Genomic DNA, 23,387 nt, shown 5'->3' on the forward strand with positions numbered 1-23,387 from the left:
TTAAGCTCACCAAATAATGAATGGAATCACTCTTCAAACTCTGAAACTACTACACACGACTATCGTCACTGAAACGACTCCACTGTGCAAACTTGACTTCATCAGAGCAGCTGAGGCTCAGGACGTCCAGCGGTTAATCCACCTCTCTGTTCTGCACACTGACAGCTCGATCGAGAGCGACTTGTTCTCATACGAAAGCGTCCTCCGGCAAAATACCGAACCCCAAATTGCTCTCAAAGCTTCGCCTTCAGCTCCTGAGTGTGTGAAGTCAAATGGATGTATTTAACTTTAATGAAGCTGACGCAAACTTAAAAAGGAGCCACTTAAGTGGAGTTCATTTACAATTTGACGCAGTTTTCTTTGAAGCAAATCTCAAAAACGGAGCATGAAAGGAGAAGTCTTCAACGACTTTAAGGTAAAACTGAACTCCTCGTGCACGCTCACAGGCTCTTCCAGCTCCCTCCCTCCTCTAAAGACTCAAGAATTATGGGAAACTGAAGCACTCGCCAGCTTACACACACACAGGAAGTGTCATTGCTCAGTAAGTGTGAGGCCGGCAGCGTGCTGGTAATTCTCATCAGATATGATTCAATTAGAGGAGTAATACTGTCTGTAAGACTGAGGGAAGTGCCATTATTACCCAATGCAAACACACACTTACACACACACACTCACACACACATAAAGGGAATGAGAGAATAGAAACTGCATTTTAGAGGAGCCTGCACAGGAAAGACACACACGCTCCCAAAACTCATAATCTTCACATTTCCTCTCAGCGAGGCGTTCACTGACCTTCAGCAAACGTGGACATGGGTTATATTTAGGATTACAGATTAAATCTGGAGGTCAGTTCAGGGTTTTGTTGGGGATTAGAGAGAGTAGGAGACGAGCTCAAACATTCCTGACTCACCTATGAAGGGGATGGACGCCAGCGAGTCGTCCTCGATGGGCAGGGGGGCCAGGTTGCCGTTCGGTTTGCGTGGAGCGACATCTCGGGTTGACTCGGGGGCGGTACCCGAGTCCTCGAGCTCAGGGGAAAACAAAGATGGCTCCAGTCCATCCACGGGCAGCACATAGTGCTGATGCCGCATGCCGTGGGCGTTCCTCCGCCCAGTGGGAGGTTTCTGCCTCAGCACCACTTCCTGCGTCTGCGCCACCTCCGCCTGCCCCTCCACTGACCCCCGTTCCCTCTCGTGGTTTGTCGGCCTGTAAGCTCTGTCCTGGGATTCTGGGGAGGCGGAGGCGAGGGGGGAGGCGGTGGAGGCAGTGACGGGTGCTGCAGTGCCCTCTGGGGGACTCTTAGGCGTTGGGTTCCAGTTCAAGTGAGGGCCAGAGTACGAGGGGTCCCTGAAGGAGTGCGCCTGCTGCATGATGCGCCCCGTCTTCCGGTAGAAGGACGGGCTGTAGCTGCGGTAGCCCACCGGCTGGTCGTCCATGCTCTGTCCGTGGGGGAGCCGCCGGCTCTGCGGGGCGGCCTGCTGGGCCTGAGTCTGCGTGTGGGTCTGGGGGTGGTGTTTGGAGTGTGGCGGTCTGGAAACGGGGGCAGCCTGAGCTGCACCGTAATGGTTCCCGTGCTTGTTGTACGCGTCGGTCCTCGGAGGCGGCTGAGGAGCCTGCTGCTGCCATGACGGCCTCTCAAACCGAGGCGAGACCAGTCCGGCCGCTGCTCGATCCAGCATCTCTAACGAGCGGCCGTGGCGGTCGTACATGGCGAGCAGGTTTTCAGAGCGTGTCCGTGTGTAGTTCTGGGCTTGCTGGCCCCGTCCTGGGCCTGCCTCCCAGTCTCCGTAAGACCAGTAGGGCTCTCCGTGGGGTCCTGGTCCTGACTGCTGCAGTATGAGCAGTGTATCCTGGGAGGCGCTGTGCGGCCAGCCTCCAGACCGCTGCTGCTGCCTCCTGGACTCACTGAGCCGGTCCTGGGAGTAGCTGCGGTGCCGGGTCTGCATGCTGCGCCCGGAGCGCTCCGGCTGCTGGCTGTAGTACCAGTCCGACAGCGCCTGCTGGCAGCGCTCGTTGCGAGCATGGCTCAGCTGGGGCAAGGGGGGGCTGGTCCAGGCCGAGCTGGACTTGCGTGGCTGAGCTTGCGAGGAGCCGTGGTGGTTCGGGTAGTGGACTTGAAGCGGGCTCGACAAGGGGCCTCCTGAGGAGGAAGAAGACGAGTACGAGCGCCCCCTGGTCTGGCCCTGAGGCTGCTGGCTGGTCATCCCGTACTGGATCTCCTCGGTGCGGTGGGCCGGGCTGCTGTGACCCACACCGCCTGGTTCTCCTGCGCGCCCCTCCTGCCAGCTAGCGGGGCTGCCCACGGCGGAGTGGTTGTCCAGAGGGGAAGAAGGGCTCGAGGAACCAGGCCAGCGACTCCAGTTGTCCAGCTGGTTCTGGCCCATGGGGGCTCCGCCGGGGGATGTGGTTTTGGTGCGAGGGTAGCAGAGGGGAGGCGGAGGTGGGAGGTTCTCGGCTCCCCCTGAGTAGGGTTCGTTGCCTGTCAGGTAGGCATCCTGGGAGTACGCCTGGGGAGGAGAGGAGATAAGGAATGAGAGGAGGAGAAGTGTGTGTGTGTGTGTGTGTGTGTGACAGGTTGTAAATCAATGATCTGACGCCTTCACTGTAAACAAGTTTGACAACACAGACCAAAACAACAACTCTCTACGACGGCTGATGCCTCGCGCTGACACACACGACACCCTGAGCCGTAACGTGGGCCGGTCTCAGCTCCTGCCAGTTTGTCCTCGGGGCTCGGCGCTCTACACAAACACATGCAGCGAGCAAACTGCCCAAAACGCCTGCAGCTAAAACTAAACACTCACCCAACTGCAGCCAGATGCACACACACACACACACACACTCCTTCAGGATTTCCCCACACACACACAGAATCTTTAATTCAGAGATTCGTTTTCCTGTTTTGTCCGGTCACATTTAAACCTCCAGGACTTCTCCTCTCGGACTTTCCCACAAACAGGAAACAAACAAACAAACTTACTTGTTGTTGATCATGAAAAACTCAACCACACAAACTTTTCCAACAAGTTTTTCAGGCTTCACTCAGACCGCCCGCCAGAGTCCAAAACCTTTCCTGAGCCTGCATGTGAAGCGTGTATCCACCAAAAACACACACACACACACGCAGGAGGAACATGAGAGGACGAAGCAGGAGACTGACCCTCACCGACACTCCTGCTCCTCTTCACACTCCTCCTCCTCCTCCTCTTCCTCCAGAAAACATTCAGCCTTTTACTCTCCTGGTGAGTTTCACTAACTTCTCTATCTGTTGATCTGCTCGTCGCTCCTCTCTCGGATCCCTCTCTGCCTTACTCCACCCTGTGGGAGTCTGGAGGGAGGCGCAGCTCTGGTGATGTCATGCGAGGAATGCAGCAGATTCAGGCGTAGCAGAGGGGAGGGGAGGAGCGTGGGGACAGTGGAGTGGGTTTATAACGCTCAAACATGGCGGAGGGGACACACTGGGCTCCTCTGGCAGGAGGAGTCAGGTTTCTGGATGATTGGTTTGAATCTACCGACGGGGTTTTGTGTGTCAGATGTTGCTGGGAGCTGATGGGAGGGACGAGGCGAGGGATGATGCATGTCTGATCATGTGAGGCAGCGTGGGGCAACCTGTGGAGCGACAAAAATGTGTTGTACAGTACCTGGGTGTGTGTGTGTGTGTGTGAGTGTTTGACCAATCAGTCAGGAAACCAGCGGCGTTCAAACGTACGCGTGTGTCGTAAGCTAAACGCAGAGCACAGAGGCTGTGAGTCACGGCGGTGGAGTCACTCTGACAAAATCCCTGCATCCTCTGACAACAACGAGGTGAACTCAGGTTCAACTCTGCAACGAGCTGGATTAAAAAACGTTAAAAGTCCTGTACTCACACTTACCAACTGAAGCACGTCTTCGTCTTTTGGCATAATGGAGAGCTCCAACATGCTCTCACTGCAAGAGAAACACACACAGAGTCAAAACAAACTCACTTAACAACTCCACACTGAATATCCTGACCTAAGTTCTCTCTTTTAACTTGTGTTTTTGTCTTATTTTAAGTGAAAATTGTTTTATTTCCAGTTGTTAAAAGACAAAAATGAGGTCTAAATTGCTTGTAACAAGTAAAAAAATCTGCCAATGGAACAAGAAAAAGTTGCTTGAAACTTCAATAATGTCTCAATACAAGAAACTTTTCTCAAGTTTCATCGGCAGATTTTTTTTTTAAAATTACAAGCAATTCATACCTCATTTTGTCTTTAAATAACTTGAAATTAGACATTTTTCTGGACTGGTCAGGTGAATAAGGCTCATAATGAGTCTAAAAAGACATTTCCCGCTGCAATAAGACAAAAACACTTCATAAGATTTCAGTTTTTCCAGTGCAGAGGTAACATCAGCTGCAGATTTGCATTCATACCTTTTGATACGTCAGGGTTTTCTGTGCACATATGAAACTGCACATGCTTCACATACAGTTTCAGAGTATAAATCACAGAAGTTTGTGACCTAGTTTGTGTTAAACTGAATAAATCAGCCCACATTGAATTTAAAGAAGGATCAAATCAGCCACACTGCAAAAAAACTGAAATCTTATCAGGTGTTTTTGTTATTTCCAGAAAATGTCTTTTTCGAGTAAAAATAGTAAAAATTAGGTCTTAATTGCTTGAAACAAGTACAAAAAATCTGACAATGGAACAAGAGAAAAGTTTTTGTTTTAAGACATTATTCGAGTTTTAAGATTTTTTTTTTACTCGTTACAGCAATTCAGATCTCATTTCTGTCTTGAAACAACTCGAAACAAGACATGATGTGGCTCATATCTGTATAACAAGACAATCTAACTTAAAATAAGACAAAACACTTGATACGATTTCAGTTTTTTGCAGAGAAGGATTAAAAAAAGGCATCAATTCAGCAACTTTTATGCACTTTAGGCCTGTACAGTGCAAAAAAACTGAAATCTTATCAAGTGATTTTGTTTTTTTTCAGTAGGAAATGTCTTTTTAGACTTAATATGAGCTACATTCACCTGACCAGTCCAGAAAAATGTCTCATTTCAAGTGTTTAAAGACAAATTGAGGTCTGAATTGTGTGTAACAAGTTAAGAAAATCTGCCACTGGAACAAGAGAAATTTCATCAACAGATTTTTTTACTCGTTCCAAACAATTCAGACCTCATTTTTCTCGTTATATAACTAGACTTTTTAAACTGGTCAGGTGAATGTGGCTCAGATTAAGTCTGAAAAGACATTTTCTACTGAAAATAAGACAAAAACACTTGATAAGATTTCATTTTTTTCCAGCGTGGTTGAATTTTCAGGGATTCACACGTTTGAGAGAAAAGGAACAGTTCAGAATGAGGTCATTATCTAGAAATTTGTCAAATGAGACAATAAACTTACAAATCAAACAGCACAAACTTTTTTTGTGAGTGAGACAATTTTGGTACTATTTGGTTTCTTTGGTAACCCTTCTTTGTAAGTGAAGAACTGTTGTTTGCGTTTTTACTGGAAAAAACTGAAATCTTATCAAGTGTTTTTGTCTTATTTTCAGTAGAAAATGTCCTTTTAGACTCAATATGAGCCACATTCACCTGACCAGCCCAGAAAAATGTCTTTTTCAAGTTATTTAAAGACAAAATATGAGGTATGAATTGTTGTAACAAGAGAAAAAAAAATTGTCAATGGAATAAGGGAAAAGTTACTGTGTTAAGACATTTTTCTAGTTCCAAAATTATTTTTGAGCAAGTTTTTTTTTCTATTTGCAGATTTTTTTACTTATTACAAACAATTCAGACCTCATTTTTGTCTTGAAAAAACCTGAAATGGGACATTTTTCTAGACTGATCAGTTGAATGTGGCTCATATCAAGTGTAATAAGACAGTCTTTACCTAAATTAAGACAAAAACACTCAATAAGGTTTCATTTTTTGCAGTGTGGATGTAAAGAAGGATCTAATCAGCCCCACTGCAAAAAACATGAAATCTTATCAAATGTTTTTGTCTTATTTTCAGCAAAAATGCCTTTTTAAACTTAATATGAGCCACATTCACCTGACCAGTCCAGAGAAATGTCTTTTTTCAAGTTGTTTAAAGACAAAAATGAGCTTGCTCGCTTTATGTTAAAAAAAATCTGCCAATGGGTTAAGAGAAAAGTGATTTGCAATTGGACATTTTTCTAGTTTCAAACAAATTTTGAAACAAATTTCTCTTATTGAAAATAATTCTGACCTCATTTTTGTCTTCAAACATCTTGAAACAAGACATTTTTCTGAAATGACAGGTTGAATTTGGCTCATATCAAGTCTAAAAAAACAATTCTACTTAAAATAAGACAAAAACACTTGATAAGATTTCAGCTTTTTGCAGTGCAGGAGTCCAGAGGTTGCATAATCTCACCTGCACCTGATCCCAAACAAACAAAACAAAACCCCCTGACCTCTGACCTTTCTGCTCTGTTTTTATCAAGTAAAGAGTTTTCAGCTTTAGCTCTGTGTGGAGTAAACTGCTGCAGGCGACTCTTTTTTTTAAGGCAGAGAAAATGTATACAAGTTCTGTCGTCACTAAAGGGAGCATGCACAGAAAAAGCAAACACACAGATCAGTAAACACACACCAGAGGCTCACAGCGCTGACAGGTGGGAGGTCTTACCTGTTCTGGATGAGGGCGATCACCTGGGAGTACGTCTTTCCTAAAATACTCTCCCCGTTCACTTTCACCAGACGGTCACCTGGAAAAAAAACAACACAGAAAATCATTTCACATCCAGAAAATCTGACGACTGACCTCCTGGGAAATATTTATTGAGAGGAGAAGAAACTGCATGACAAACTCAGAATTTAAAGAGTTATTTTCTAGAATTGACGGCAAAAAAACCTGAAAAATGTCCCCTAGATATGAGTGTTGAAACGTGAAGAAACTCCTCAGTTTTGTTTCTGGATGTGTGATTTTCTGGATGTGACAGCGTGAACACTGCACCACTGGTTTGGTGCGTCTGAGCTAAAGCAGCGAGACACAACACACACACTTCACTGAGTCTGTCACATTCAAAACTCACTGGAGAATAAGAGTTGTCACACTGGTATCAGGATTATATCATCCAAACGGTGTGTTTTTCTGTGTGTGTGTGTGTGTGAAAATCTGTTCTTTATGTAACGTGGTGTTTGTGGTGAGTGTTTCGTGCTCCTCTCTTCAGGATCACGGCACCAGAGCTCAATCCTGACTCATTTCCATTGCAAATAAAGATGCTAATTCTCCTCTTACCTGTGCACAAGCCGGCCTGATGGGCAGGACCTTTTTCTCTCACGCTCTTCACAAATATGGTGTCCATGGGCTCCAGGCGACCTTTCTGATATCCTGGAGGAGAAAAGAAGAAGAGGTGAGGAATAAAATAATCTCTGTAGACTTCTCCTCAAAGATACTGAAGCTCCTTTAACTTATCTCACCAGATAAACATCAAACACATGAGAAAAACTGACTAACTTTTCTTAAAGCAGACTGTCTGTATCATTTAGCTGCAGTGCTGCATTGTGTCCTCTAGGGGGAGCAGAGAGGCTGCACAGCAGAGGTGACAGGAGCGAATCGAGGAGGTTTCAGCGTTTTAAATCATCCTCATGCTGCTGAACACCGTGTTAAATTTGCTTCCTTATAAAGAAAAGGTCACAGACGGAGGTGAGGAACACTTACCCTTTCCGTTACCGTTCTCCTCGTCCTGCAAAGAACAGAAACACAGAGAATTACGGCTCAAAGTCAAAGCAAAAGGAGAGTGGAGCAGAAATATTTCTTCCTCTGACAAACTAATGATAATTCTTTGTTTGATTCAAAGGAAATCAAACAGTTTCTTTTCTTGCTTCTATGTCTTTCGGACTTGCTCTTTTTCATGTTTTGTCAGAAAGTTCTTATATTTGCACGTTTTTTATTTCTTTATTTCTTCCTCAGAATCTCAAAAGACTCTGATTTAGTAAAGTAATATTTTTATTCTTGCAGCTTTGGCCACATTAAAGAAATATATGACTCTCAGACAACAAAGCAACTGAACTTTGATGAAGACAGAGCTTTTACTATGGACTCCTTTTGGGTTACACATTTTCCCCAGGACCACTCAGTATCAAAATAATGATTATCATAATATTAACACTACTTAATAATGTACTAGACTGTATTTTGAAACCATAGGATTAGGATACATTTATTCTTTTAAAGTAATTCATTTTGTAAACTTTGAGGAAATGTTGACTCCAAGGCAGTGGTGTGCACAGAGGGGGAACAGGAAGGGTGGTCAAGCCCAATTGTTGAAAAACAATTGCAAAAATGCCCACCTTGAAGCCAAAATGTGCACTAAAGTGCCCTCTTGGGAGCAAAAATGCACGCCAAAGTTCCCTCACGGTTTGCAAAACTTAATTAACTGCCTTCTTTGGTGACAAAAACATATATTTTATGTGCCTTTTTTTTCTTCTTTTTTCCCCTGCCCTTTAAAAAGTCTGTGCACGCCACTGCACCAAGGTGTTTTTTTTTTTTTTTGTTTTCTAGTAAAAAAAAAGTTTTAAAAAATGTCTCCTTGAGAAGCGAGAGTGTCACCATTGGCCCTGTACAGAATTCCCTGTCACCGTTTCTGTCACATTATCATCATTATCATGTATCATGTAATATCATGTAATTATCTTATTTATTTCATTAGTTTTATCATCATTGTCGTTAACTCATGTTAGACAGACATGAGTCTGTCTAACATGAGTCTGGTTCTGTCCGAGGTTTCTGCCCATTTAAGGGAAGTTTTTTCTTTCCATTGTAACTTGCTAAATGCTGCAAAGTCCTGAACTCATGGTGGATTAAGATAAGATAAGACTCCTTATCTTGTCTTGATGTTGGGTTTCTGCTAATAAAATTGTATTAACGTTTACAGGTCTAGACCCGTAAATGTTTTTGTAAAAATGTATACGTAAATGTAAAAAAAAAAAGTTTTTGGCGCTGTACAACTAAAGATTGATTGATTGATTTCCTTTTTGATAATTCGTACCTCTGCTCTGCATTGCCAATTAACACCTGGCAAAGGGACTGCTAATGAAAATTAGCCTTTTTGGCTACCTTGGGTACATTTAGTTTAGTTTAGACAACTTTATTTATCCCAATGGGCAATTCTGATTTTGCAGTCCACCTAGGCTACACATATATCTACAAACAGCAAAAAGAGACAACAATGGACAGAATGTAAATAAAATAAAAGTAAGTACATGACAGAGAGCACATCGATACACAGCAGCCTTCAACAGACCCTTCACGTAGCCAGGGTCAAGCAGATTATATTTATATTTGTTTAAATGTCAACTAATGTACATTGTCCCCTTTAAAAAAATAAAAAAATAAATAAATGAAGTGATAAAAATCTCACGATCATATCAGATTTGATCCCACTGGACAAAACTAAATTGGGCGGGAGTGTTGGAAAAACTAACTGATAGTTTTTGGTGCAAGAGATCCCAGTTTGTTAATAAGCTCTTTCAATGACAAAGCACACTTTTACAGTCATTTTTAAATTATGGTTTGCTATGGTTTGTGGACCCCACTTTGAGAAACACTGCTTTACAGCATCGTTACACCTAAAGGTCTTCAGACTTTGAGGTTAAACAGACATGTTTGTTTGTCACTTCCACCAAGGAGGTTATGTTTCGGGGAGAGTTTGTCAGTTTGTCTGTGAACAACATAACTCAAAAACTAATGAATGGATCTTCATGAAATCTTCAGGAAATGTTCAAAATGGGATAAGGAAGAAGTGATTAAATTTTAGAGGTGATCTGGATCACCGTCTGGATCCAGGACTTTTTTAAAGGATTCTTTATCATTGTGAGATAGGGCCGTTTTCACCATATGTGTATATAACTCCACCATAAATGGTCGGATTGCTTTACAAAACAATACAAGACAAGGTCACCATAATTTCTGACAGATGTTAAAGTACAATCCAGATCCTGCTAATTTCTGGATACTAAGATCTAGAACATGAAATATGTACTTGTTCATCATAGTTTTCAACACTGTCAGGAAACAAATTATCATACACACCTGCAGCTAACACCAAATTGTAGCAGACAGTCTGTTGAAAGGGAGTATAACATTAAAGCAGAGAGGATGGTGGCGATGTGATTTGATAACTGCAGATTGACTGATCATATCCACACATGCGCACACACACACACACGCGAGCACCGAGCTGAGTGGACAGTTTGGGGGGTAGAGGCGTGATGGGCTGACTGCTGCCTGGCTTTATGCTGCGCTGAGTGGGCTCATTCCTGGCTCTGCAGACAATACGGGGGGTTTAGAGGCAGAGAAAGGAGAGCTGCCGACCCCAGGAACCAGCTCTGAGCTGGGGACGCTCGGAGCAGGGAAGCCCCGGGTTGAGCAGAACCAGGACCGAGGAGAGGTCCTAACACAAGGGGGCTGGAGTCAAGACTGTTAACACGGCAGCTGTGTTTACGCTGCGTCATATAAGAGACACAGGAAATGACATCACATTAATAAGATATATTAAGATTGTTTAGATTCAGGGCTTTGTGTATGTCTTGATTTCTGACCCTGAAGTGTGCATCATGTTTGTAGTTTTCAGAGGCAAAATCTGCACAAAAGCTTTTTTAAAGAGACAGATCCATGCTGTTCGGAGTCTGCATCTTTGTTTGAGATAACATAGTTAAAGTGGGAGCCTAACTGGGTCACGCACCCAGAAGGCCTCTTATAATTGGACACTATGAGGGTAATTTGGGAGACTTCCACAGAGGCTCTTCAGACACAAGCTGGTGGCTCTGATTGTCCCAAAAACACCACGTGACCCCCGAGGCAGAGGAGCCTGGGACCGAACCGGGGCCAAAGGCCAGCAGTGGGCCTATTGTCCCGGGCCTGGGCCTGGTACGGTCTGAGTGCCAGAGAGTGGTACCAGGCTAAGACAACAGATCTCATTCAATCTGCGCTCGGCGGTCTGCAGCTGCTGCGCGGCAGGGTGGTACAATAATAATGGAGACCTTGTTTCAGCTGCGCTCACCCCACCCCGGCCTCCAGATCCCTCAGTTTCACATCTGGAGCCACTTGCCCCCACACCTCCACGAGCTAAATAACTGCTCGGACGAAAAACAAGTGATGTGGCACTTTGAGAAAACCAGGGAGTCTGTTAAATCCCCACATGATCCAGGTTTTCTCTCCGTCTCTGTCTTGTTGACTTCACCTTAAACAACCTCTAACAGGCTTTAAAAGAGCAGCTCATTGTCTCCAATCAGCCCGTCTGTGAGTTCATTTTGCACGGCTCAACCTCGCTGACCCCGTGCTCCGGTATGATTGGCTTTATGTCCGAGCTCAAATTGGCTCTGTCCCGGCTTCAGCCAACTCCACGCAGGGCTTTTGGAAACCCTGTTAAATGCCAGCTGGGCTGAAATGGAGACCATGTGTGCTGTTAGAGCAAACATGTCAGCAGAGGAGAGGACTAAACGGCGCCCAATGCTGACTTTAAGGAAAGAAAAACACAAAACTTCTTAAAGAAATGAGCTTTAACGTGTTTCCAGTCGTAGTTTCACCTTGAGGTTGGTGTGCAGAGACGACTCTGGAGGGTAAACGATGAAGTGGCGCAGGGTGAAGCCGAAACCCTGGGAGTTCTTATGGAGAACCAGCGTCCGGGGACCCTTCCAGCCCACGCCGACCCCCTCCCTTCCCGGCCGGGTCGCCATCGGCGGCCGAGGGTTGTCACCGGCTGAAGAGAGACCATCCCTCCGCCCCTTCGCCTGTGGACACACATGGACAGAGAGCACGGTCAGGTACAGGTACATCAGGAAGGAGTGTCTGGATGTGTTGTTGATGAAACGTGACATTGACTTCCTCAGCCCGCTAACTGGTCTGATCCCAGTACAGGGAGGAGGGTCCAAACTGGGACCTGAAGACTTTCACCCACTCTCCAAATATCTGCTTGCTGAGGTCGGGTAAATACGCCCAGCGAGCCGAGCTGACAGACACACGTGAGAACTCTCACCCTCCTGCCGCCCTGACGACCCACATCTGTCGCTCAAACATCATCACCTGACTAAACAGGCGCGGGGGAGGAAGGGGGCGGGGCCAGGGCCAGACTCTTACACAAATAAGGCAACGACAGATGATGCATCATCACTTATCCCATCAATCCATCACTAACGGTGAAGTTTCAGTTTAATGACAACTTCAGTCAAAGTGGTAATAAAACACAACTTCATGCATCAACACAACTCCAAATTTGGACAATTAATTAATAAAATAATTAATTAATTTGATTGTAACGATGATTCGATACGGTTTCTGATACTGATGTTTTCAACAGAATGAGTTTGCAAACAAAATAACACTGAAAAAGATTCTTTTAATTTTTTTATGCAACTGCAAAACACAGACCACTCATACACACACAGATCTAAATGTATAAAAAATACAAAATATTTTTCTTTTATTTTCAACTCATTAAAGAGAATTCCTTTTTTTATTCTCTGTGCAAAACATTTTTTTTCCTTTTCCTTTAAGTGCAAGTGAAATTATATTTTATCTTAGAAAAAAAAATAATAAAAAAAGAGACTTTTTAAACAAATCTCACATTAAAATAACTGAATGAATAATACAAATAAAACAAATTTCTTCAAATAAATAATCTCGGGTTTGCGTGTGTTCCTACTTTAGGATTTTCATTTTTTTAGGAAAAACATCTGGTGTGCAGAGTGTTTAAATACAGTGATTTATTTATTTTTTATTTATTTTTATTTTTATTTTTATTTTTTTTTAAATTTTATTATTTATTTATTCATTTATTTATTTATTTTATCCCAGCCGAGTTGGAAAAAAAAATTCCCGCTTTTAAGACATAACTTTCTCATAAAAACAGGAATTTATTTATTTTAGAATCTCTTGTTCTCATGAGACACTATGTTGCAAGAACAGGATTTCCCATGATGCTCCGCTGCATGACTCGTTGCTGCATGTTTTTGTCGCTAATCAGAGAAGTGGGTTCAATACAGGTAAGAAAGCTTTTTAATGTGTTAAAGTTCACAGTCACATGTTTTGTTTTTCTTTATCAAGATGATGATTCAAGATTTTCAGGAATTCCTTTAATTTTCAGATTTCTGTTTTTATAAGATAGTATCTCGTAAAAAAACAGGGGATCTTTTTTATTTCCAGGTGAATGCCACCGCAGAATCGTCACACATTTGCATTGATTTTTAACCGTCTCGCGATGCATCATTACGTCACTATTAACTTCGCTCCAGGAAGCTGATAAGAACAGTCAAAACTTTGAAGCTACACTTCCAAATGTTTCAAGCTGTGTCCCAATTCAGCGTCTGCAGCCCACGAAGGCTGCAGCCTTTGGAGGACCCGGTCTTCGTAGCCTGATTGAATTGGGACAGTCTGGTCTACGGAGCATTTCCTGTTAGCCACCTACGCCTGTTACGCTAATGTTACTTTTCAAACACGTAAACCAAAACCTTACATTTAAAACAGGATGTTTTCACTATAAATTCTTTTAATATTTTATTTTATTATTATTATTTTCTTAATTAGTTGAGCAAAGAACCACAATGTGCATGTAAGAGTTAAGCAACAACTTACGTTTTCATCATTTGAACAAGCGCTAGAGGAGATGTTGGATCAAAAAGTATTTATAAAATGCAAGCTGTTAGAGTTTTAATTTTTTTTTTTTTTTTAAGCTTTGAGTTTTGCATTAATTGAATTTATTGTTTGAATTCTCTTCTCCATAAAGCAAGTTTTTTTTTCTAAAAAAATTACATTTATGAACAGAGTTTTTCCATAATGAGAAGATTTATAAAGAAGAACTGATTTTCTTCAGTGTTTTACTTAAAAAGAGCTCAAACATTTTTCCACAGCATAACAAAATCTTCTTCTGTGTTTTAGAAATACAATCACATAGTTGTTGCCAGAAATCCTTCACAACTGGATAAAACAGTTTCTAGGGTTTGGTTGTGTCCATCATCTTCGGTGTTCACTCACAATGAATCTTGGGATATGTGAAGCTATGAAAGGCTGCATTTTGGAGGAGTCTTTGAAATGGGACAGCCTTCGACGTCATCTGTCGAACACCGCTTCTGTCTTATTTCATCCTGGACCGTCAACTTCCGTCACTCACACAAAACTCAAGTTTCCTAGCGAGGGCCCGTCGTCACACTGAGCTAATGCTCTAAAAATGCCAAGAATGTGAAGAACTCACGTCTCTGAGACGCTCAGATGTCAACATTTGCTGCATCACTTGAAATCTTCACAAAACTAACAGCTGACCATCCAGAATCAGAAATCTAGTTCAGATCATTTTCCTACTTTTCTGATTTCTCACAGACGAGATGATTCAGGGATGCTGCTCCCAGGATTTCCTCGTGCGTTTGGTCTCAGCTCAAATTGTCAGTTTATGTCGTGAAGGGCTGTAATTTGTCGCACAGACGGCCTGGATTGTACACTATGCAGAGGAGTAAGAATTTATGGTATGTTTATCATGGGAACGGTTCAGTTTGAGACGCTTCAGAGAAAAACTGTGCAGTTTCAGCTCAGAAGGAAAGGGTTTAACCATCCGTGAAATACAAGATGAAGGGAGATGAATTGGGTAAATGTTAGCGTCTGAAGTCATTCAAGCTAAAAACAGCCGTCCAGGAGCAGCGAGCAGACACTTGGAGCGTGCTCAGTTTGGCGGTTTGGAGGCTGCTAAATCAAAAAAGCTCCAGGATGGATGTTAACAAGCATTTAGGAAGAAACTGACTTCTGTAAAAGAGGAGAAAGACTCTGGAGTCTGCATGTGGACTTCTTGAAGCGTGTTTTTGTGTTTTACGGATGAACAGGATGGAGATAGGAAGTATGGAAGCCACGCGGGGCAGCATAACCAGACGATCCTATAAATAAAACCTCCACATGTTCACTCCTCTCTAACATCTTCCCTTTCCACCTCCTCTTCCTCTCCCACCACAGACTTCACTGAGCTGGAAATCCGCTCATGCAGACTTTTACCGCTCTTTTCCTCCCGAGCTCCATTCATAGAAACAAGTCTGAGAAGATTTTAAGTTTGAAGCATTTCTGCCTTTTTGCCCCTAAAGTACAGGCTGCTCTCAGGGAGAGATGAAGGGTGTGTTTTACAGATTAAATCTCTGTGCCCCGTCTTTAGCCTCGCAGTCTAAACAACGAAAAGTAACACCTGTTATTTTCTCAAAGAGGCGAGCAGCCGGCTCCATTGTGTGGCACAAGAGCTGCAGAAAGAATCGCGTGAGGAAGGAGGGGTAAATAAAAAAGATGAAGAAAATGAAAAGAAGAGGAAATGAAAGAAAGAGAAAGAGGAGGAAGAGGCAGAGTGAATTCCTCGGAGGGAGCGGTTTGGCTCGGACATGTCGAGGCACAAACTGAGCTGGTAGAGGAGGCAAGGAGAAGGATGAGGAGAAGGAGGAGGAGGAGGAGGAGCTAGGGACAGGCTCCAGCACGCCGGTTTCGACCACATGGCCCCTCCCGGTGCAGGGAATACCAAACCCTGTGATTACCCAAAACACACAGGGTCTGACTGGGTCTCTGAGCCAGCGCTGTTTCCCACTCGGCCTCTCTGGACTGTGTGGGATGAGTGTGTGTGTGTGTGTGTTTTCTGCAGAGTCTACACTCCAGAATAGTTTTCACTCAAAAAAACAAAAAGTCTGAACTTGCTGACGTGCTCTGTCCTCCCCGACGGTTAACTCGCAGTTCAACCAACAGGCACTTGGAAAATTTCCGCCGTGGTTTTCATCCCTCAGGGCGCAGGCGACGGGAACCTGAAGCTTTCGGTATCAAAATCTGGACACGTTCTCATCTGTACGCGCTGATTATGAAAACAAAAGGTCTGAACATGGCGCCCTGAGGGACGCCAATTCCCATTCAGTGATGATGTCATTAACACAAACAGAAAGGAAGAAGTCTTCTGGATGTGCAGAGCAGTTTGTGATGCCACAGGGCTGATCATGCAGCGAGTGGGCGTTGAGTGGTTAAAGCTGTGCACTTTAATAACACACACCTATAAACACACACAGCAGCAGCACATGCTTCCAAGTGTGTGTGTGTTTACTCCTGAGTGATTCTATAATCAGGGGAACATTTCAGGTTTACAAAAAAGTAGGAAAAAAGGGCTTATTACTTAATTCATTAGTTGGTGAGCTAAAGCGCTAATGAGTTTTTAAATACTGACATTTCCTCTATTTTTTGTCTCTTGTGCTAACTGCAGACTGCTAACTGAACATGGCACCACCTGACCTCCATCAGCTCATATTTCTGCTCCTTTTCTTCACAGTTTGGTCTTTATAACATCTATAGTAAGAAGAGCAGAAAATGTTGGTAACACAGTTGATGAACAGTTAATGCGCCCCATGTACAGACAATCATTCTGGAGCAAACCATTGCTTCTTCAACGGGTAAGTGAATTACTTTATCTTTATTATTCAAATAGTTTTTAAAACAGCTTTGTCATGTTTTAATGAAAATTTTAAAGAAATAATACTATAAACTATATTTACAAATAGGGATGGGTACCTTTCACATTTGAAACGATACGGTAGCGATGCTATATACCTGGCAATCGGTACCGGTACTCAACAATACCACTTTTTTGTACTGTTTTATGTTTATGTGGTAAAAAATATTAATTTGTTTAATAATCAAATCTCAATTTTTTTAACATTTAATATATTGATTCTTCAGTTTATAACCTTGCAATGCTGCGTTCATGTCCATCCACTGTCTCACAGTCTAAGGATGGGTGCTGAATTAGGTACTTTTAAAGGTAGCAACTGAATTCTGTCAAAAGTACCGGGTACCGATACACATAAAATCAAAAGGTACCATGTTTAGGTATCTAAATGCATCCCAGTGACTTGGAGGGAGTGAAAGAGTAGGTGATTTTCCATGCTGGACATGACCACAACATTTCAAAGTTACATACTGAAGAATAAATATGTTAAATTGAAAAAAAACTACATTTAATTCTTGAACAAATTGATATTTTTTTACCACATAAACACAGAAAAGTACCGAAAATTAGCACCGTTGGGTACCGAAACCAATTGCCAGGTACCGTATCGTTTCAAATGTGTAAGGCAGGGGTCTTCAACCTGCGGCTCTGCAGCCTCATGTGGCTCTTTGACTCCTTTGCAGTGGCTCCTTGTAGCATTACAAAAATATTACTGATAGAGATTTTTTTTTGTAATTTTTCTTACAAAGGGTATTAATGAACGACACAGACACTGAACATAATCACAGTTTGACATTTTGTTGTACTAGATATGTATAACCTCTTGCAAACAAGCTTTTACATTTTTTGATTTTTTTTTTATGTTTTTAATTTCTTTTTTTTTTTTTTTACATTTTTTCAAATTTAGAAAAAAGGGAGATTATGCAAATTTTTGAAATTTTTATTTAAGTCCTATTTTTAAAACTTATTTTGCATTTTTAGAATTTTTTAAAAATATTTTTAGAATTTTTTCTTACAATTTTTTTTTAAAGTTAAGCAAAATTTTGAAAGTGCATAATTTAGGTTCAGCAATTTTTTTGAAATTTCAACATTTTTGCATGTTTTTTGCACATTTTTTAACAATTTTTCAAATGTTAAGATAAATATACTAGATTTTTACTTTGTTTAGAATTTTATACACTTTGTTTATCTTTATTGTGAAGATGAAGTATACTTTGCGGCTCTCAAATGTTTTTCATCCAGGTGAACTGTGGCAAAATGGTTCTTTTGAAAATAAAGGTTGCAGACCCCTGGTGTAAGGTAACCATCCCTTCCACAGTCACAAGGATGGGTTTAGGTACCTAAACATGGCATCTTTTGATTTTACATGAAACGGTACCCGTACCCTCAGTATCCATCCCTATTTTCAAACATGTATTCTAGTGTTTATTTTGAAGAGCAAACTTGACGTTTGAGAAATTAGACAGCACAAAAACTGTTTTTAGCTAAAAAAAAATGATTGAACCTATAAACTTTCTGTATTAAATAAAAGTGAAATATAACCCAAATGACCCACTTTAAAACTGGTTGTTGCTTGAAATCAATATTTAGTAAAATTGATAAATAAACTCCATGGACTTGAAATGTTCCCCTAATTACAGAATCACTCTCCTGATTTCAATAAGCAAAGGACTGAGATGCACGACTGAAAATACAACAACAAACCTAAAAACTCTCACTTTCTTTAAGTTTTCCAACTTTTCGGACACTGTACGTGTTGGTCTGCACACACACACTCACACTCTCACACACCTCCATCCAGAGGTAAAGCAGCACACAGGAATGCGGCGTCCGTCAGGGAAAGCCGCGCTCCTGCTAAAACCCCAGCAGGCCGGAACAATAATGCTCTTCTAAACAGCTGAGAGCTGCAACCTGTTTGAAAAGTGGAGCTTTACGGACGTTACAAACGCTGACGAGCCTCTAATCCTGATGGCAGCGGCTGTCTGCGCCCGCAGCTGCCAAGAGGGACAGTGTGACCCGTCCAAACCGCATCCCACGACCTGAGGGCTCCTGAACTCACCGGCCACAGGGAGGGAAAGCTCTGCCACCTCTGCAGGTCCAGATGCATCTCAAATCCACGACGGGGGACGCATAATCCGGCTGTCGGCTCAGAAACACAACCTGCCCGATGAGATTCAGAGTCTAACGCTGCACACCAACAAGCTCAAGTGTCCCCGTTTGATTTACATAACAACTGTGTGTGTGTTTGTGTGTGTGTTTCTATGCGCCAAAGTGTACAGAGGAACATAATATGTGTGTATAAAAACCAGTCTGACCTCATTGTGCGTTGCAGGCCAACAGGTGATGCAACGTCGGTTGAACAGGGTTTTCTACCTGAGGAAAAACACACTGTGCTCTTCTTTTGTCTCGCTGACAGCTGTTTGTGGATTCACTTTGTTTTGTTTTGATTCTGATTGGAGGGAAATAAAGAGAGCTGGGTTTGAAGGAGCGCTCAGGATGACGCAGTTTGGCTCCACAGTGGAGCAGATTATGAAGTTAGGATTAAAAAACGCTTTATTCTGTTGTTGTTTTGTCTCTTCTTTGGGTTTTTGTGACCTCACTGACATGAAACAACCTCAGTTTGTATCATCTGATCTGTTTTTATCTGTTTATCATTCCTTAAAATCATCAACAACCTGTGAGGGGGAATTTTCCTTTCTTCTGTCGCTCAAAGCTGCAGATAACTATGAATGACAACAGCACGGTAAGTTTCCTCTGAAGTGTTTGTTCACGCTCTCGCATTCGCGGCTGTGTCACACTTCTCTAACTGTGTCAACCAATCAGAGGAGAGCACGCTGAATGTATGTCCGCTCAGAAATGAGTTCATGCGAGGATGTGACGCCCTGAATTCAGCGAGCAGTGACCATCATGGGGGATGTTAAAACAAAAAAAAAATCTCACGCTTCCACAACACGGCGCTACAAGTGGCACTTAGGAGAGTCCTTCATGTGTGTGTGGCTGCTAATTAGAAAGCACTTGAAGGAGGAGGGGGTCAGGACGCCACACGAGCAGAATCACACAGAGGACAACAACAAAACAGAGAGATACGGGAGCTAAGAGCGAAACAAAGTTCTTGAAGTAGCTTTACTTTCTTTTTATTGATATCAAAAAGTTGTGATAGGTCAGAGTTTTTGAGTATTTGAATAAATGTTTAGTAATATATGTGGCTGTTATTTTGCTTTTAAGACATATTTTTCTATAGTTGACCAACTTCTGGTTGGAAGAGTATTTTTGTAGAAAGGATTCTTCTACGAAATGATAAACGAAAAATGACATTAAGGTCAAAGTCGACTAAATATAGAAGTATTCGAATAATAGGTGAGTAGTAAGCAGTGACTGTTCGATTGTACACAAAGTCTCACATGTTTTCAAGTGTACTGTAGCGCGCATTTTTGCCTCCCAAGCGCACTTTAGCACATGTTTAGGCTCCACAGAGTGCACTTAAGGGCTTTTTAGCTCAGATAACGCTCCATTATCATGTTTTAACCAGAAAAGGAGCCCTTTAGTGTGGTTTTCCAGCAAAGAGATTTTTGAGTGGCGCAGAAGCGGGCACTTTAGCGTGCAATTCAAATCTTTATTAGGGCTGGGATGATATGCCATAGGGATGCACGATATTATCGGCACAATATCGGTATCGGCTGATAAAAGCTTAAAAACACGTTTATCGGTATCGGCAGATATGAAAATTTCTGCCGATAGTCACAGCCGATAAGGTGCTATTAAGTTAGGATTATTATTATTTTCCATCTGAAAAATAAGCTCCTTAAATAAAATGTAGCACTTCATTTATTTGCTCTGCAGAGCTCTGTGTCTGTCACCAGGTTGTTACAGTAGCTCCAAAATAATCAAATGCAACTTGGTCATGTTTAAAAATGCATTGTACATTTAAAGTTCATGTGATCTAAAGAAATTATTTTTCTGTATTTCAATACTGAATGTCTTGAGTTTGAAGAAATAATACATTTCTTATTTATGGTAAAATCAAATGTTTTTTTGTCTTGTTTTATGTGTGTTTCTTAAACAAATAAGACCGTCACAATAAGAGTAACATATAAATTCCAGTACAGGATAGACTTAGCTTTCTTTACAATGAAAAAAACAAACAAACTTGTGATTATCGGTATCGGCCAAAAGGGGTTTCCATGTATCGGCATATCGGATATCGGCAAAAATCCAATATCGTGCATCCCTAATATGCCATTCTCACGATTCAAGTCTATTCGATTTAAATTGCGATTCTTCGATTTTTGCGATTTTTAGTTTGCTTTTTTTAACACCAGACCATGTGAAAAAGTTAAATGATGATGATAGTGTCTACAGACTTTATCAGGAGCCATATTTTCCCATAAAATGCACATCATGTGAATCAGAGACAAACATTTTGCCCTCTGCTGAACTAAAGTGGTAACTTTTTCCAATCCAGTTGAAAAACAAAAAGACTGAAATTAAGAAATTTAATTTGAAAAAAAAAAGAAGAAAAGGACAAAGAATCCAATTTTGACAGGCCAAACAAAAGATCCTGAGTTCAGAGATCGTATATCGATTTTTTCTAACAGAAGTGGGCACTGAAGCACTTGTTTTTCAACAAGTGGGGCAATGGCCCCCCTTGCCCCCACTCTGTGCACACCACTGCTTCACAGTTTTTGTTTTCCGGTTCAGTTTAAAACCTACGTGGTATAAAGTCTTTTAACATTTTTTAGGATATATTGATGATTACTGCTCTTTCTTTACACACCTGTTATCCTTTACATCACTAAACGGTTCATCCTCACGCAGAAAGACCCCAAAAACCCAAAACGTTGTGACATTTTAATCCTCTAAATGCAGCTATATTCAATTTATTTTGTTTTTAAGTTTTTATCACAGGCAGGATTTTAAATCTTAAGTCTATTGTTTTTCTTTTATAAATTTTAGCATTTTCTTCTTAGGTTTTTGTTTTTTATTCTTCTCCTCTACACATTTCTTTATTGTTTATTTTTATTCTGTGAAGCACTTTTGATTTCAGTTTTGAAAAGTGCTGTGGAATATAAAGTTTATTCACCTGGAAGAAAAAAAAACACCAAAGCAGGAAAGTGTCAGCAGTGGGGAATTTCTAAACCGACAAAATTCTTCGGTAATACCCGACCAGGTCACGTCACAACGGTTCCCGCAAAAAAACACACACACTCACACACACACACAGGGAGTGCCAAGCAGCCGACAGCCTGAGGGTGAGACATGTGCCTGCCCGGAGACGGTGAAAGAAGTTCAGTCAACAGTGAGTGGTTAACAGTTAAAAAACACAATGGGTAGAGTTACACGCGTCCCACTCGGCGGTTTGAGCAGATTGTGCTGATATCACGCTGTGTAATCTTAGTCCAGCAGAACCACAGAAAGTTTGCACAGTCATGTTTCTGGTTTTGAGGAGATGCTCAGATTCAGTAAGTTAGACGTTGGACTGAGAGGGACACTCATACAGATCCAGGACTTCCTACCTGAGCTCTAAACTCACCCCCGTTCCAGTTTTCCTCACACCTTTTCAATGAAAACTCTCACACAGGGTCACAGGATGACCTCTCCTTACCCTGAGCTGATGAGCGCTCTGACTGCGCCTCACAGGCATGCTGGGAGGCGTCGGCGGTGATGCCGAACCAGTGGGTCCACGGAGCACCGCCAACCAAATGCAGCGAGGCTCCGGAGCGCTGCAGTCCACCCCCACCGGGTTCTGGAAGCTCCAGTCGGGCCCAGCCGGCGCGGGGCACGGCAGCATGGCAGCGGGCATGGAGGCGTGCAGTTTCCTGTGATCCGCCACCCTCACTGCCCACACGGGCCGCACGAGCCGGACGCAGAAACTTCCCCGATCAAAGTCAGTCAGTCAGTCAAAAACCTGAGCCCCTCGTCTCCTGGATCCTCTCCATCACGGTTAATCCCACAAGATCCACATCACAGCCGCTCACACACACACACTCACACACTCTCAGAGGAAGCAGAAGGCAGGCTCCTGGGCAGCAGATGGAGGAGTGTGTGTGGCGCTGGGATGAGAGGTAGGTCTGGTTTCACTGAGCCTCTGACAGAGACCGGCCCTCCTGTTGGAGTCCGCTGATGTTCTGCACACAAAGCCACTCAGTCCACCCCCAAAACACACACACTCACACACACACACACACTGCTGTCCCAGAGGGCTGGATCCTCCTCCCTCTCGTCTTTCTCCTCTTCCTTCTAAACAAATCTCTTCATCTCCCTCTCAAACTTTCCTCCATCAGCTGCTTTCTCTTTTCTCTTTCTGACTCAATCCATGTCCAAACACTCCGTCCCTCCTCGCCTCCACGGTCACAGGCAAACAAACCACCGTGCCGAGCAGTGAGCTGAACCAGGAGGAGAAAAGTCGGGGTCCGGATGGAGATATCTCCCGCTGAAAGGATCAATCCGCCGTGCAGCGCTCCCACACGTGTGCCGCATGTGTGTGTGTGAGCGCCACAAACACAGCGACAGAGCTGTGATCCTGGTGCTAAACTCCACAAAAGCCGGCCCTGCCTCTGCCGGCCCTCCCCTCATGAGGGGGAGACAAACATAAAGAGAGACAGAGAGGCCAACGCCAGGCACAAAGAGAAAAGAAAACATTTGCTGCTGCGCTCTTTCTCTCACACACCCTTTCTTTTTTTTTACCAAAGAGGGAAAAACACCGAGGAGGAGGAGGAAGATGATAATTAGAGGAGAAAACAGGAAAAAGTAAAGCTCTGAAAATAAAACTGCTGCTCCTGGATGTCAACATGACCTCTCTGCTCTCCCACACTCCTCCTCCTCTCTGACACCTCAACGCCACAACACTAAATCTGTCAGCCCGTCTCCCACGCAGCCGCAGCGCTCTCACCAAACAGCGCGGCGTCCAGGAGTGGAGCCAGAGCGGCAGACAGGTGACC

General features: G+C 42.9%; 1 protein-coding gene across 6 annotated transcripts in view; it reads right to left on the bottom strand.

The window, feature by feature from the left end:
- arhgap23a (Rho GTPase activating protein 23a) overlaps positions 1 to 23,387 on the bottom strand; it is an 86,987-nt gene that overhangs the window by 20,481 nt on the left and 43,119 nt on the right. For 3 of the 6 annotated variants that reach the window (XM_074695988.1, XM_074695984.1, XM_074695982.1), the window contains exons 1-7: positions 22,052 to 23,038; positions 11,534 to 11,737; positions 7,665 to 7,689; positions 7,242 to 7,334; positions 6,630 to 6,708; positions 3,876 to 3,930; positions 914 to 2,510 (exon numbers count right to left, since the gene is read on the bottom strand). In XM_074695988.1, coding sequence (XP_074552089.1) covers positions 914 to 2,510; positions 3,876 to 3,930; positions 6,630 to 6,708; positions 7,242 to 7,334; positions 7,665 to 7,689; positions 11,534 to 11,737; positions 22,052 to 22,249 — 2,251 coding nt within the window. In that variant the 5' untranslated portion in view covers positions 22,250 to 23,038. Of the gene's footprint in view, positions 1 to 913; positions 2,511 to 3,875; positions 3,931 to 6,629; positions 6,709 to 7,241; positions 7,335 to 7,664; positions 7,690 to 11,533; positions 11,738 to 22,051; positions 23,039 to 23,387 lie in introns of those variants that run through there. The other 3 variants (XM_074695987.1, XM_074695985.1, XM_074695986.1) reach the window with 2 other exon arrangements.

The sequence above is a fragment of the Halichoeres trimaculatus genome, unplaced genomic scaffold (genome assembly GCF_033239565.1).
Source record: "Halichoeres trimaculatus isolate MK-OKI-2021-1 unplaced genomic scaffold, fHalTri1.1 fHalTri1_scaffold_20, whole genome shotgun sequence".
Classification (NCBI taxonomy): Eukaryota; Metazoa; Chordata; class Actinopteri; order Labriformes; family Labridae; genus Halichoeres; species Halichoeres trimaculatus.